The sequence below is a fragment of the Cydia strobilella genome, chromosome Z, assembly GCF_947568885.1.
Source record: "Cydia strobilella chromosome Z, ilCydStro3.1, whole genome shotgun sequence".
Classification (NCBI taxonomy): domain Eukaryota; kingdom Metazoa; phylum Arthropoda; class Insecta; order Lepidoptera; family Tortricidae; genus Cydia; species Cydia strobilella.
The window spans coordinates 40,610,404-40,627,133 of NC_086068.1; the positions used below are offsets into that span (position 1 = coordinate 40,610,404).

General features: G+C 38.8%; 1 protein-coding gene across 1 annotated transcript; it reads left to right on the forward strand.

Moving 5' to 3' along the window:
• The first annotated feature begins 8,117 nt into the window (after positions 1–8,117).
• Positions 8,118–9,730, forward strand: LOC134753843 (uncharacterized). Its single transcript, XM_063689787.1, has 2 exons — positions 8,118–8,185; positions 8,470–9,730. Exons 1-2 carry the CDS (start codon positions 8,174–8,176, stop codon positions 9,727–9,729), a joined length of 1,272 nt encoding a protein of 423 aa, XP_063545857.1. The 5' UTR covers positions 8,118–8,173; the 3' UTR covers position 9,730.
• The last annotated feature ends 7,000 nt before the right edge of the window (positions 9,731–16,730 follow it).

Sequence of the window (16,730 nt, forward strand, 5' to 3'; positions counted from 1 at the left end):
TTACGGCCGGGGACTTTTGATATGTTCATCTCCTAACTAGTCCAAACAAAGCTACGAAGTTAAAAATTGTGTTCCTTGCATTTCCCTCTATACCTTCTTATTGCTTGGCCTAATTAACAGGTATTCATTTAATATTTTCGTTGAAACTCATATTAAATAACAATCAACAACGCACTATAAATCCAATAAAATAGAATTACAGAATGAAAGATGTTCAACTTTACCCCCAAAACGATTAAAAAAATACCTACGCGTGTTTGAGTAGACATTTTTACCGCTAAAATTTAAATGAAATATTTTAAATCTGTATTTGTAATTATAGTTTGTCAAAGGATTGTCTTATTTCAAACATAGACAGAGAGAATCATACTATCTTTATCTTACACTAGTACTAGCACCCGAAAGAAAAGGATGAGTATAGTTTTTTTTGTTCTTATTTACTGCCAATTCGGTTTGACCAACTATAAATTTGCAATTCAATATTATTGGAATTTGTTAATAATGTTTTACTTATTATTTTTTTGGAAATTCTATACAAATAAAACTGCAAAATATATCAAATATCGTTTTCATGTCTCATGCTCTGAAAGTGGGTCGTTGTTGTTCTAAAAAGTGCGCAGAAAGTGATTCGTTTCTGCTCTACTGCAGAAAAGTGTTGTATTGTACTCCTCTTCGTCCCCGTCCCACGAGCAACTGGGTGGAAACAAAATTGAAAAATAGCGTCTTTATTTCCCCGCCTGGACAATTAGTAATTGTTCTAATTTTACTAATGCCGCATTGAATCGTTTTTTATCAAAAATGATGCAAGTAAATTGCATTATTCTTGATTTCTTTTGTTGAATTGGGTAGGTAAAGTTTTTTGAAGATAGGCAAATTATATTTTTATCCGATAGTATTCGTCATAACGATCACGGAAATGCAGCTCTTTTATTTTTATTTCGTATTATTTATTAAATATATTTTTTTAAGTGACCGAGATGACGTTTGTGAAATTTAATAGCAGATCAGGCACTAATGTCTGTGCACGTGATTTAATTGATGAGATAGAAAAAAAACGATGTCAACTGTCAGTGTCACTTAGCTGTCATTGCCGATAAATGTTAATAACAAAATGTTTAATGTATTTCCTCGCATTCGATATGAAAAGTAGAGTGTTAAACTCGAGTGAAAGGCACCATTTCCGTCTCGGACTATTAGCGCTCTCACTGCGTTCGAGCGCCAAACTGCCTCGACAGAAATGGGTGCCTTTCAACTCTTGCTTAACAATCTACTATTATTGTTTTTTAGGGTTCCGTACCTAAAAGGGAAAAAACGGAATCCTTATAGGATCACTCGTGCGTCTGTCTGTCTGTCTGTCTGTCCGTCTGTCACAGCCTATTTTCTCCGACGAACGTCGACGAAAGACGAACATGTAACGTAAACAGATGAATTTAAAACATGGAGGCCATTTTTGGGGGCGGGGGGGTAAATGTGAAAATTAAAAAATAAAGTTTTTCAAACTATATCGTGTTATATATCAAATGAAAGAGCTTATTGTGAGAATCTCAATTTTTTTTAAAATAATTTTAGGATAAACAATTTAGAAGTTATTCAAGAAAATAGGCAAAAAATGACCATTCCCCCCTTTATCTCCAAAACTACTGGGTCTAAAATTTTGAAAAAAATACACAAAATAGATTAGACCTATAGATTACAGGAAAACCTATCAAGCGTGAGTCGGGCTTAATTACTTAGTTTTTTATCCGACCCCTACGGGTTTTTTACAGACATTTCACTCACGTTTAGGTTTAAAGAATTTTATTACTCATATAGTACATTACTACAGAGGCCGGGAAGTAACGGGTTGCCGGCCGAATGCATATATACGGCCGAGCGTAGTGAGGCCGGATAGTTATGAGGCCGACAACCCCTTTTCACGCCGATGTATGTATAGTGCTTTTCTCAAACATGCAATGAAATAAATAAAGAAATCTCCACGAAATCAAAGTTTTAATTCTAAAGAAACTAAAAGTAAACTAGGCACAAAATATAACTACCACCTGTACCTATCTTTATCACACGTGTCGTATATTTTACACATGTAGTTAATCAATTTATTACACAAATGTTCAAAGGTATATTTATGAATCTTTGATTTTTCGCCTTGCATCCTTCTGACTGTAGTGTTAGTAGCCACATAACTAAGATTACATCGTTTTTTATGTTGATATTATGCTTCACATACATCGTTGCCTTAAACATGGAGTATAATTAACAGGTATTCATTTAATATTTTCGTCGGAACTCATATTAAATAACACAATAAACAACGCACAATAAATCCAATAAAATAGAATTACAGATACACAATGAAAAATGTTCAACTTTACCTCCAAAACGATTAAAAAAACACCAACGCGTGTTTGAGTAGACATTTTTACCGCTAATATTTAAATGAAATATAGTTTGTCAAAGGACTGTCTCATTTCAAACATAGACAGAGATAATCATACTATCTTTGTCTTACACTGGTACTAGCACCCAAAAGAAAAGGATGAGTATAGTTTTTTTTGTTCTTATTTACTGACAAACTGGTTTGACCAACTATATTTTAAATCTGTATTTGTAGGTAAATTTGCAATTCAAAATTATTGGAATTTGTTAATAATGTTTTAGTTATATATTTTTTGTAAATTCGATACAAATAAAACTGCAAAATATATTAATTATCGTTTATTGTTTTTTTTTAAGGGGTATTGGCAGAATGTCATTCCGAACCATAAGCAAATATTGGTTATAGTTTTTTTTTTGGCTGAATGCCATGATGCTGTGTCACAAATATATGTGAAATGGAAATTAAAAAAGAGCCACTTCCCGGCCTAGGCCTGCAACTTTGTATGAAATTTCATTACAGGCCCCTCGTCTAGCCGCGCCGGAGTCGTGATACTTCCCAGCCTAATATAAAGAACGTAATATCCATATTACATAGCATGTTTGAGAAAAGAATATTACAATTCACTTACATGAGTACTTATACTAATAATTAATTATCTTGACGAGTACACTTTTATTTGTTATATGTATTATATGATATTACGTGCAAAATTAAGTTTTTGCAAAATAAAATAGTTTCACATAAAAAATACATTGTTTAAATTGTGTAATGTACGGAACCCTTGGAACGCGAGCCCGACTCGCACTTGGCCGCCTTTTTTTAATAGGCGTATTGGCAGAATGTCATTCCGAACCAAAAAGCAAATATTGGTTATAGTTTTTTTTATGGCTGAATGCCATGATGCTGTGTCACAAATATATGTGAAATGAAAATTAAAAAAAGCCACTTCCCGGCCTAGGCCTGCAACTTTGTATGAAATTTCATTATAGACCGCTCATCTAGCCGCGCCAGAGACGTGATACTTCCCAGGCTAATATAAAGAACGTAATATCAATATTACATAGTACATTATTGTCGAGGCTCGGAAGTAGCTACTTGCTGGCTGAGGATTCGTTTTAAACGAACGACCTTGGGAGTCCGTTTAATTGAATCCGAAGCCAGCAAGTAGCCTTCCAGCCGAGTCATATATAGTGCTTTTCTTAAAAATGGCGCAATAACTGCAAATATAATAGAAATATTTTACAGAAGCAACGTTCTTATGTATATATTTTCACAGAAAAAAGCTAAAAGTATAAAGATTTGCTTTGCCGCCGTTTTAATTTTTTTATTAAAAATGGAAGTGTATTTTTCTGCTGAAAATACGCCAACCTATTTGAGACACCTAAATAGTCGCGGTACCAACATTATAATAATAAGTACTGATCATCTGTTTGGCTGTTTAATGGACCATGCCTTCATTTGATATGGTCACTTCAACTTTTCAAAAGTTTGCAACTCGACAAATAATGGAATTTGTATGCAACATTGCAGTCCCGAAATCGAGACTGCAATGTTTTTAACTTTTTAATTTTTGACTGATCATAAACTACGCACTTCGCGACCTACTTTTTAACCGGCAACCTCGACTTTGCCGTCCATTTTTGAGAAAATATTATTAACTTGCTTATTGCTCCTAGGCAATGATTTTTGGAAATTCAACCCCAAGTGAGGTGAAATTTTTTAAACTTCTACGCGTACGCGGACGATGTCGCGGGCGAAGGCTAGTTTAGTTATAAGGTCATCGTCACTTTGGTTTGGAGCTAGGTTTCCAATTGCTTGGGTCAGTACTGTTACTTAATATTGTTTGCTAAGAGCGTTTAACATTCCTATACTTACGTCAAGTTTGTATATAAGGCGCTTTAATATACCTATATTCAATATTATAAATATAATCCAAATATAATCTCTTGTCATAATTATTAACAAATTAATACAATGGTTTTAAAAGAGTGAGAGATGTCAATTATAAATTTAGAGAAATTTATATTAAATATGCAAAATTCTCGTTACGAAATTAAATTCAATAGTTGCGTTTGTAGATAAACGAAGGTGCTAATTATGACCCTCCGCAAGCGACATCGTTCGCGGGGCAAATTTCACTGTTACCTCATTGTTTGTAACTTCAACCTCTATTTGGGCTACCTACTCATACTTGGACACATTTTTGTGTATTTGTGAGGTCTGCTTATTACGCCAAAAACTCACACCACCACACTAAACCATTTGCCGTACTACGATCGTTCTTTCATCAAACGAATGTTAGATTGTTGGGTAATCACTGAACAAGCATTGATTCATGATTTGGAATTAACGTTGAAGGTCAAAGTATCAGTCAACACACGGTCAGGTCAGTTTGATCAAAACTAGACTTATTATGGAAGTAAGAAATGATTGAAGTGGTTTGATCTTGAAACTGATCAAGTGCCAATTCAATGCAACAAGAATGTCGACAATGATGATGATTATATAGTCGTACAATGTAATATAACCGCAACTGAAGTCAATCTTACATTTGCTCTTCTAGTGAAATATATTATGCAATACCTAGCAATAAATACAAAAACCATTCAGGTGGAACACACACACGAATATATAATAAAGAATGAATACATATGCGCAATTGCGCATTCAGTCGGTAAAATTCATGGAACTTGCTCAACCTTGCAATCTCAGGCATGTATATCTAAAATTAGACTTTGAGACATTTTGTAGAGTCCCTTTTACCGCATCCAGCAGGGTTCTTAATCAGTCGCTCAAAATGTATTTTTGTTAGCAAGTACGAGTATATAGGCACTCTTGTTTTGAAATACGTCTTAGGCAGATTAGACTCGTAGTAAATTCACAAACTTACTAATTGGTCGAATTTTGAAGAAGACTTATATTATGGTCGCCAATAGAAATATTGAGCAAGTTATGAATTGACGGAATTGACTCGACAGCAAACACACAGGAACTCAATTCAAAGGACTTGTTGGAGCTTCTGTCAAATCTACTAAAATTATATAATTATAAATGCTAAAGTATATAAGTCTGTATGTTATCTCTTCATGCTTAAACCGCTGAACCGCTTTAGATTAAATTTGGTATGAAAATAGTTTGAGTCCCGGGGCAGGACATTTCAGGACAGGGGTTGTTTTCATCGTGAAAAATCATCATTCAACGTAGACGCGGACAGAAGCTAGTAATTTATGGCTTTATTTATTTTATAGAAATTTTTCTTCAATATGAAGTGACAGCGTTTAGTATAAGTAGGCCCGCTGTAAGCAGGTGCAGGTCTAATAATTTTTCATATCTCATGCTCTGAAAGTGTGTCGTTGTTGTTCTAAAAAGTACGCAGATACGTTTCTGATCTAGTGCAGAAAAGTGGTGTACTCCTCTGCGTCCCCGTCCCACGAGCAACTGCAGAGTGGGTAGAAACAAACTGGAAAAATAGTCTTTATTTCCCCGCCTGGAACAATTGATAATTGTATTGTGTTGTATTATAATTTTTTACTAATAGCGCATTGAATCTTTTTTTATCAATAATTATGTAAGTAAATTGTTAAAATAAATTATTCTTGATTTTTTTTGTTGAATTGTATTTACTCCATTTCATAATGCGGGAACCAAAAGGAATACACCAATATTTTTTTGAAACCTTACACTTGCGTAAATAAGCAAAGGCAGAATCTTATACAGCCACAGTTAAACGTTTGTACGTTATTAAATGGCGTTTTATAGTTATAGTGCTAAATAACTTCATGAAAATAAACAAAATATAAGATAAAAGTTTCTTATTTTTTTATTAAAAAGTGATTTATTATATAAATTCTGTAAAACTTTTATTATGTTGGCTAAATGAGTAGGATGCCATTGACTATTGGGAGTTTTAGAACGAAAAAGTAAAAAAATTAAAAAGAAAGAGGCAATCCCACTGATTTTCATACAACAACCCTTGGTTAACAATCTACTATTTCATTTACAATGCATGTGCTCGAAAAGTGCGTTTCCTACAGAGCCATATCATGCGGAAAGTACTACTTTTCCGCACTAGTGCTTTTTGTTTTAATTTTTTTTTTACAGTACATATGGTGCTACTTTCTCGCACTAGTACTTTTTGTTTTCAATTTTTTAATAATTAAACTTATTTGCAATTGCATTAGTAAAACATTGTATGATACACGTGTGTAAAGATGATTTCCGCACTTGTTGCATAAATAGCTATTCTCATGCTCTGAAAGGTAATTGTTCTCTTAAAAGGTGTGCAGAAAATAATATGTCTCTGCACTAGCGCATTTTACGTTCCAAGTACGATTTTTTTTATACGATACGCAATCGAAATTTGGGTTTAAATGGAATTAGCTCCATGCATGAATTTATTTTTATTTTTGGATTCATAATTTATATCGTTGGAACACCGGAAATGATAAAAATACTTTTGTAAACCTTAACATTATTTTATTAAAAAATATTTAAAATGTTGAAAATTTTTGAGCGGTTGAAACGCTCATAATTTTTGGCGCGAATTCGACAGAGCGTGATGACGTCACACGTTGGGCGGCCCAACTGACGTTTGCTACTAATGACACTAATCTGTCGAACGCGTGTCGTCACGTGGCGTTTCGAGCGTTTCGCTCACTAGCTTTTCGCGGGCAAATTTTTGTACTTTTTGTTTATAATTTTATGTAATTAAATGGTAATTTAAAAACGGAAATGCATTTGTAACATGATATATCGGTAACAAACATCCGAATAAAACATATTTCGTTCAAATATAAACTTCATGCATGAGGCTAATTGTTATAAAATTTCTATTCTAATATTTAACTCCCCATTCCATAAATAACGATACTTGTGCCTAAAATGTTAATTGAAAGTAGAGTGAGTAGAGATTCGAAATGAAAAGTAGTGTTTAACTCGGGTGAAAGGCATCTTTTCAACCTCGGACTATTGGCGCTCTCACTGCGTTCGAGCGCCAAACAACCTCGGCAGAGATGAGTGCCTTTCATCCCTTGGTTAACAATCTACTAGGCTAAATGACAAATTTTAATTAATGGTACTAATCGATCAGGTGTGTTTATAGGATCAAATGTCTATATGGGAGCCATTGTATTAAAGGGGCCCACTGACTATCAGTCCGCCGGACGATATCGGCCTGTCAGTTAGAACAAAAATTTGACAGTTCCGATCAACTGACAGGCCGATATCGTCCGGCGGACTGATAGTCAGTGGGCCCCTTAAAGCAATACAAAAGTCAGAAATGATAGTCAAAGTCCGTACTTCACTGTAGTCACTGAGAGCCCATCTTGAAGTATGGACAAAACAAGAAAATTACTTTTTTGTCGGTGAAATATTGCGTTTAAGTATATAGTTGCCGTACAATATTTTTTTGGATAAAATGTAAGGAATCGAATGGTATCCTTACTTTTTATATTTTTGGAAGTTTAAAAAAAACTTAAATTTTGAAACTTTTAGGTCCTGTGTTTTTGTATTATTTCCATATATTATTTTAATATCCACATTATTGTGATAAATTGCTCATTTGCTATATATTTTACCAGATTTTGTTATAAAATTCAACATGTGTTATTATCCCTATTACATTGTCCTTCGCTGACGTACCGGGTACCAAGTTGACTAAAAATTTAGGTAATCGTTTAGCATAAGTACATACTGTCCATAGATTTCATATTGACACTCTCCACAGAGTAGTGGTGGATGGTATAAAGCCAAGGTGCTTGCTCCTCGGAGCGGCACACACGAAATCACGCCAGCACAGCCATGAGGAGCGCGGTGAGTAGATACAAGCGAGCGGCCAAAAGTGAAATTATTTATTGTGTTTACTTAGGCCTATGTTAATGTAGGTTAAACATATTTGACTAGTTTTCCTCGGTGATCAATAAAAAATGCCGCCTATAGTTTAAACGTCAATTGGTCATTTGTTTTATAAATAAAGTATTTAAGCAAATTCAATATTTTTCATGGTTTTTATGGTTCACTGATTATTATAGGTTATATCAGAATTGAAATCATTGCAACGCGAATGTTATTTCAGTTGTATGTTCATTTGTTTATAGGTAATAATATTCTCAATGGTGGCCGCGATTACGGCAGAAGTACCATATCATCTGCCGCGACCGGCGGCGCACGCGCCGTCGTTCAACTACCCCTCAGCGCCGCCGCCGCCGCCACCGGCTCACGCACCGCCGCCGCCGCCCCCGGCTCACGCACCGCCGCCGCCGCCCCCGCCTCCGTCAGCGTACCCGCACCAGCATCCGCACCCGTATACTCACCCTTATCCGCAACCACAGTTTGTTCAATACCCACCACAACCTGCGCCTGCTCCACAGTTTAATACAGGATCTGGTTATCACTATTCGCAACAAGCTCCACAGCCACAACCCCAGCCCCTTATACACTCCCATCCTTCACCCCCTCAACCCCAGCCCCAGCCTCAGCCCCATATACACTCCCATCCTCCACCCCCACAACCTCTTCCAATCATACCCTATCCTCAGTATGCGCAACCTCAACCACAACCTATCCCTCAGATCCCACCAAGCTATAATTATGCTCAACCCCAGCCTCAACCAGCTCCGGCCCCCCGGCCTGCACCACCCGCTCCGGTGCAGCCGGCGTCCCTGCCCGTCTTCTTAGCGCCCATACCTGGGTACTCCACGCCACAGGCCCGACCCGCTCCACCCGCCCAGCCAATGCCACACCCTCAGTCGCAACTTCAACAGGGATACACGTACCAGCAACCTCAACTCCAATTCCCGCAAGCTCCTTTCCCGGCGCAGCCACTTCAACCGCAGCCTCTTTATGCGCAACCCATTCAACCGCAGCCTCTCCAGGCACAACCTCTACACTCGCAGCCTCTTAGCAATAACGTGGCATCGTCTGCATGGTCCAGCTACCATGCGGATAATAACCAATACAGCAGTGCAAGTCTTCGGTCGCACGGAGAGGCTTTAGACGCAACAGTTGTCGATCGGGTTCAAAATATTATAAAAGATAATGAGCACACTTCGGCAAGAAACGCTGGCTATGTATCCCTTGTTTCTGGGGTTTCATTAGAACAGGCTAGACCTAGTATAGAGATCTCTTCCTTTGTTCATAATTCTCCTCTTCAGATCACTAATTCAATAGAGCAGTCGTCGTCTAATCAGTCGTCAGAGGCCGTGACGTCAGTCTCTGGATCGGCGTCGGCTGCGGCACCCTCGCAGGAGTACGGCTTGCCCACGATCACGGCCAACAGCCAGGCACCACAACTAGACGCAACTCATAGTTTTCTACCCCAAAACAAACCCGCTACGTCATACGGCACGCCGTTATAACCGTGTATTAAATATTTTAAATCTACATAATGGTATGTTTATTTCTAAGTATTTTATATGAAAATTGTAAATAAAAAGGTTTTCATTATCTTTTGAGTGTTATTGATTTATTTGTGCTAGTAATGATTTAAAGTAATATGCTCGTAAGTGTAATCATTATAAGCAACTAATCTTTTTACCTAAAAATACCATTTGCAAATAATCTTACAACAGTCATTTCGTATATAAATAATATTTTAATTTTCAACATTGGAGTCTTTTTAACTTATTAAGCATTATGTACCTATAAGTTCTCAATCTATGTACTTAATCATTTGTAACTACCTTGTAGACACGACTCGCAGAAACAGAGGAATGCCGCTTGTAACATGTCCCTAAAAAACAAAAAACAAAACTTTTATACTGGACGGTGCTACTTACCTGCACTAGTGCGGTAATAAGAACTTAGCATGCCTATGTCGTATAAAAGGGCCATATGTACCTACTGTAAAACGTTGGACAATACACGTGCGAATAGGTAATTTGCAAATTGTGTCGATTTAAAACATTCCCTTCGGTCGTGTTTTAATTTATCACCACTCGTTGCGCATTTCCTACTTTCCGCACTTGTATCGTAAATAACTATTACTTACTATTACTCCCAAACGTATTAAAATCTCTCCTTTTCTAAACGTATTAAATTTCGTTTCCAACACTTTAAACTACCAGATATAGTTGGTCAAGCAAATCTTGTCAGTAAATAGAAACAAAAAAAACTATAGTCATCCTTTTCTTTTGGGTGCTAGTACTAGTGTAAGACAAATATAGTATGATTCTCTCTGTCTATGTTTGAAATGAGACAGTCCTTTGACAAACTATATAAACGATATCGTATCTCAAATATAAAAAATATTTTAGAGGTCGTACAGACGGGGCAATCAAATTGACAATTTGAACAGAAATTAAATTTGCGTCAGTCTCATCTAGCGTCCACACGTACAAAAAATCTCACCAATTTTAGATTTATGTTGACGGTCGAGCGCTAAAAAACAAAAACTAGCCCCCTTGCGCGCATACTAGCGTGGAAAATTGGCATTTTTGCGTCGGCACCTGATTTTATTGCTCACAATCTTACAATCGAATCATGGGGGATCGGCGCAAATTTTATTTTTGTGTCCACAATTAGATTGACAATTTAATCAGATAGTGCTAAAATTGTAGGTTGGTACCGTCTGGAGTTTGCTACAGGTTCTAAAACTTAAGGTAAGGATAATACATTGTATTTTCAACTGAATGAAATCATCTTATGCCGGCTATATAAGTAACGTTATATCGTAGCGATTAATCTGTACTAATGCTAGAAGCCTAGTCTAATGCGATGGTAGATAGTACCTACAATATGATTTATTTACTGAGATCTAATACTAGACTGCGTAGCATACAATTTCGCTATGAAGTGACCACGATTGCAATTCCATACACTTAAGAAGATCAAGGGAAAAATATGAAAATAAAGTGATATACTCGTACCTACAGTATAAGTGAGGACTATGAAATATAATATATACGTTACCGGCGTTATTGCATAATCTGAGGTCTGCGCAGCATCATCAGCGAAGGCCATGGGACACTGGCAAACAATATGCTTCTGGCGGTCTTCATGCTTCGCACTTATCTGAAACATAAGTAGTGAAATTAAGATTTAATTTATTTATTTATTCATTATTTTCTTCACGTGCGATACGTACTCGTATCATATATTATATATCCAAGCGACCGCGCCTGGCGAACCGGACTACCCCAGTTTATAACATACCTATTCATGATCATGGTAATTATGTACCGTTTGTGTCAATAAACCGTTACAGCCAAAATGTTTGTAAAGCTCACATTTAACTGCGTAGGAATAATTCAGTATAATACACAAACATTAAAACATGGTAAGACCAAACATGCATGGACTCGATTACACTCGGCTTACCAGACCTACTTTTGAGTCCGTTTAGTACTTACCTTCAATTTTTAAAAGGAAATATCGCTAATTCATCTACGGCTTGTGAAAAGCTTGACTTCCTACTACATACTGGTATGGTACAATTGTTTCAGTCTATCTCTGGTGTGGTTCTAATGGTATTTGTGACGTGCAAATGTATTTGCTAGGTACTGAAATAGCTAAACAATTCGAACGCTTTCATCTTTTTATTTTCGCCGATAGACGGTGATATGCACGGTGTTTTTATTGAATTCCGTTAACATATTATTACAGTCCAATCAGAAAATTAGGCTTTATTGCCTTTAACGAGTACGCCCGCGTAGGAGGCACGTGACATGAACCTAATTACTATGTGACCCTAAGGTATAGGTATTAAAAAACCGACCAAGTGCGAGTCGGACTCGCGCACGAAGGGTTCCGTACCAATACGGGAAAAAACGGCAAAAAAAACACGTTTGTTGTATGAGAGCCCCATTAAAATATTTATATTAATATGTTTTTAGTATTAGTTGTTATAGCGGCAACAGAAATACATCATCTGTGAAAAATTCAACTGTCTAGCTATCACGGTTCATGAGATACATCCTGGTGACAGACAGACAGACAGATGGACAGACGGACGGACAGACGGACAGACGGACAGCGGAGTCTTAGTAATAGGGCCCCGTTTTTACCCTTTGGGTACGGAACCCTAAAAATAATGAGCTTTGCTACTAACCGATCCAGTTGATTTATTTGAAAAATCTGGTTTAATAGGGACTTGAGTAGTGGTACTATTTTTGACAGGATTAATTTCTTCAACATATTTATTCTGATCGTGTTGTATGCTCATGTCCTTTTTGTAATAATTGTCTGATTCGTTTGGTCCTGCCGGACACTCACATTTAACATCGATTTTTGAGCCTATATTCTTTTTTCCCAATGCTAAGGTCTCTTTGGACATGTGTGCATACGAGTTTTTAGTCGCAGTAGGTGTCACCTGGTGATGACGGTATAGTAGTCACTCGTGTGTAGTGATACAAGTAGGCATTATGGTTTGTATAGCAAATTATTATTTTAATGCGGTTTAAGCGTGAAGAGGTAAGAGACAGACAAACAGAGAGTACCTTTGCATTTATAATATTATTAGTAGGGAGTTATTTAGGTACACGTTCCTAACGAAGTGTCTTACTTAGGCGAACAACACGCGAACGCGAAGCGAAGCGGTGCGGCGAGGGTGAATCAATGAATCAATGCATAGGCTGCGTTCCGTCTGCTCATTAGAACCGAGTTGGCGAACTAACAAACCGGGTCGGCTCGAGTTGGGCTTAACTCGGTTTGAACCGGGTTGGCAAACGAGTTGACACATCTCTAAATCAATCCTTTGACACTTATAGAAGTGTCCTGCGTGGGCGATCTCGTTGCGTAGCGGGGCGATGCGGCGCGGTTTACACGCGAACATCGAGCGGCGCGGAAGACACAAACCGTTGTTGCATATGGAAGGGTCCTAGCCTCCTAGGTGAGCGATCTTGAATTCTTGACGAGATGGCGAAGCGGCGCGGCGCAGCGTGTAGCGGGCGGGCGCGATCAATTCATTTGATTTTAGACGCGAATACGACGCGGCCAGAGGCGTGGCGCATGTAGAAATACCGGATTTGATTATTAGATTAGTCGACTCACACTTAATTCATTTTTATCTGGGGCACGGCAGTGCCCCCGTCAAGACGAGCAAAGCGAAGCGCAAGGGCACTACCTACCTTTTCTCTAAGCGCTTCGTCGTTTTTTGGAAACTCATAACTTGGGTTTGGATTATACCATGTATACCACATTGAAACAAAATTCTCGGGATATGATGTCATTAGAGGACTTATTTAATAACCGCTGAACCGATTTAGCTGAAATTTTGTATGTACGAGTAGATTGTTTTTGGTATAGGAAAGGATATAAAAAAGTTTTCAACCCCAAAATCACCCCGTACAGGGGTGGAAAAGAGCGTTAGGGGGAAAATGGGATTGAAGTTTGTATGGGGAATCAGTAAAAAATGCCTCCAGATACGTATTTCAGGATTTTTAATAGTAAATTAGCCCCCACCCTTTAAATTAGGGGATGAAAGATTGTCATAAGCAACTTACAAAAAGAAGTGAAATCCCACCAAACCCATTTTCATGTAAAATGGTGGCAAGACGAAACCATAAGGCTCGCACTGATAAAAAAGTTATCAGATCTCTTATAGAGCCAAGCTTCTAACTCTACAAGCCCTAACTTCACAAACTTTACACCTTAGTCAAATTATGTGGCTTGGCCGTTTCGCTACCGTCACATTTTTTTTTTTTTTTTTTTTATACCACGTCGGTGGCAATCAAGCATACGGCCCGCCTGATGGTAAGCAGTTACCGTAGCCTATGAACGCCTGCAACACCAGAGATATTACACGCGCGTTGCCGACCCTTTAAAAACCTGTACACTCCTTTTTTGAAGAACCCCATACTGTAGCCCCCTTACATGGACGTAAGGTGAAAAATTTATTCACTATTCGTTATTTTTTATTATACAGTTATTATATATTATATAGTTTTTGTAGTAACGAAATGGCTAAGCCACATATTTTGACTAACGTGTAGAGTTTGTGAAGTTAGGGTTTGTAGAGTTAAAAGCTTGGCACAAGTACCGGATTACACTTGGAGAGGTGCACGGTGCACCGCTTCAAACTGCGTTGTCCGCTTGAGCCGCACACCTCGCGCCACGCCGGGCCGCTTGATCTCCGACCACGCCACCACGTGGTACTTGTTTTTTTGGTGTTTGCGCCTCGACGGAGTGACGCTCGATTGTACTTGAGGTTTCGTTTGATGGGGCTTCACAAGGCGCTTGCAGCGGCGTATCGCACGTGAAGATTCCAGTGTCCAGTGGTGACTTATTCGCTGATTTAGAGCGTTATAACCTCAAATACAAGGTTTTCTGGCTTTTTCTGCTGTCTGCGGCTAAAACACCCCAATCCTTTTTGTAGCACTAGTAATTCTGCACACACTGACTCTTGATTCACTGCGATCGGATGAGAATGAGGGCTACCGCGTTTAATTTCGCCTCTAGGGTCGCTAGTGTAGATGAAGGTCTTTCAAAATGTCAAATGCATAGAAGTTTTGAGGGTTTCACGCTTTTTTACCTGGAATTTTCACTCCTTATTCATAATTGTGGTAAATCTTTGTCCATCTTTGATTAATCGTGGTAAACAATAGATATAGCTCAATAGATGTTATGGGAGACGATGGGCATTGAAGTTGGCGGCAAGAGGTTAACAAACCTGCGCTTTGCTGACGACATAGTCCTCTTCTCCCACACGTCATCACATCTGCAACAAATGCTGCAAGACCTCAGCACGGCGAGCCTTGAGGTTGGACTTACAATGAATAGAGCGAAAACTCAGTTGATGACCAATCAAGCTAAACATAGCATAGCAGTAGATGGGCAGGATATACAGTATGTGGACGAGTACGTTTACTTGGGCCAGATAGCATCCTTCGAGAACAGGCGGTCTATAGAAATCGATAGACGTATCGAGAACGCCTGGAAGAGCTTCTGGTCCATGAAAGCACTAATGAAGGGTGACCTTCCCTTGTGTCTTAAGCGCAAACTCCTTAACATGTGTATCCTGCCCATCCTAACTTACGGTGCACAAACTTGGTCATTAACTGAGGCCCTAAAATCGAAACTCAAGGTTTGCCAGCGAGCTATGGAGCGTAGTATATTAGGTGTTCGTAGAACTGATCGAATCAGAAACACGGAACTACGCTCCAGAACTAGAGTTGCAGATGTAGGCGTCAAGACCGCTAAGCTTAAGTGGGACTGGGCGGGACATGTCTGTCGCATGCACCCGGAAAGGTGGGCCAAAATGGTTACTGAGTGGGACCCACGGAGCACCATAGACGGTGCAGGCCGGGGTTCAGGCAGACCAAAAAGGAGATGGCGGGACGACTTGGACACATTCTACCCCAAATGGTGGGAAAATGGCGACGACAGGGTCGAGTGGAAAAAACGAGGGGAGGCCTTTGCCCAGCAGTGGGACACCAAAATAGGCTAATATAAAAAAAAGATGTTAGTGGTTTAAAAAAACAGGTTGAAAAAATGGCACATTTAGACGTTAAAATACCTTTGTGTGTAATGTATTGATTTTATAAAAATATAAGCATAGAAGAATTTTGAGATCTGTTTTCCTGGACCTACAACTACAGTGGCGCCAACTGGTGAGCACAAAAACGGTAGCCCTCATTGCCCCGTCCACGATTTTTTTACTGCGGAGCTCGACAGAAAAGATGTTGCTACGACGCAGGGCCCGTACTTTTCTACTCGTATATATTTACTATACTCTTTGCCTGTACCTCAGGTCACCTTATGTCACGTCAGGTCACCTCTATTTCACCGTATGTCAACTCTGGTCACTTCACGTGCCCTTTAGGTCACCTCATGTCATCTTACGTCACCTCAGGTCACCTTACGTCATGTGACACGTCACTTCACCTCGTCTCATGTTACCTCATCTAGTTGGGCTCGGGTCGGTTCGGTAAATTGAGATGAAGTACTTAAGTGCCAGGAGGGTCTACGACACTTGAATGACTCAACAACGAATTAAGCTTTTTTTTCATGTTTTCAACTTATGAAGCTTATCGCGACGTCAACAGCTCACATGGCCACTAGTTATTTTATTATTATTTCTTAAGTTTTACGACAATTGATGTAGCACACAATACATAAGGTCGATATATTTCTAGCATCAAACTATAGAAGCCGCGCGCGTTGAATCCGCGCCCACACGTCGGACAAGGCCATCGCATCGCGCCGCGCCGCGCCGCCCGCGTTCGCGTTCGCGCCTAGATCGCTCACCTAGGACACTTCCACAGTTCCACACCTATCAACGGTTTGTTTTTTCTTCGCCGCGTCGTGCCGCTTCGCTTCGCTTTCGCGCCTAGATCGCTCACGTAGGACACTTCCATACGTATCAACGGTTTATTTCTTCCTCGCTGCGTCACACCGCATCGCTTAGCGTTCGCGAGTTGTT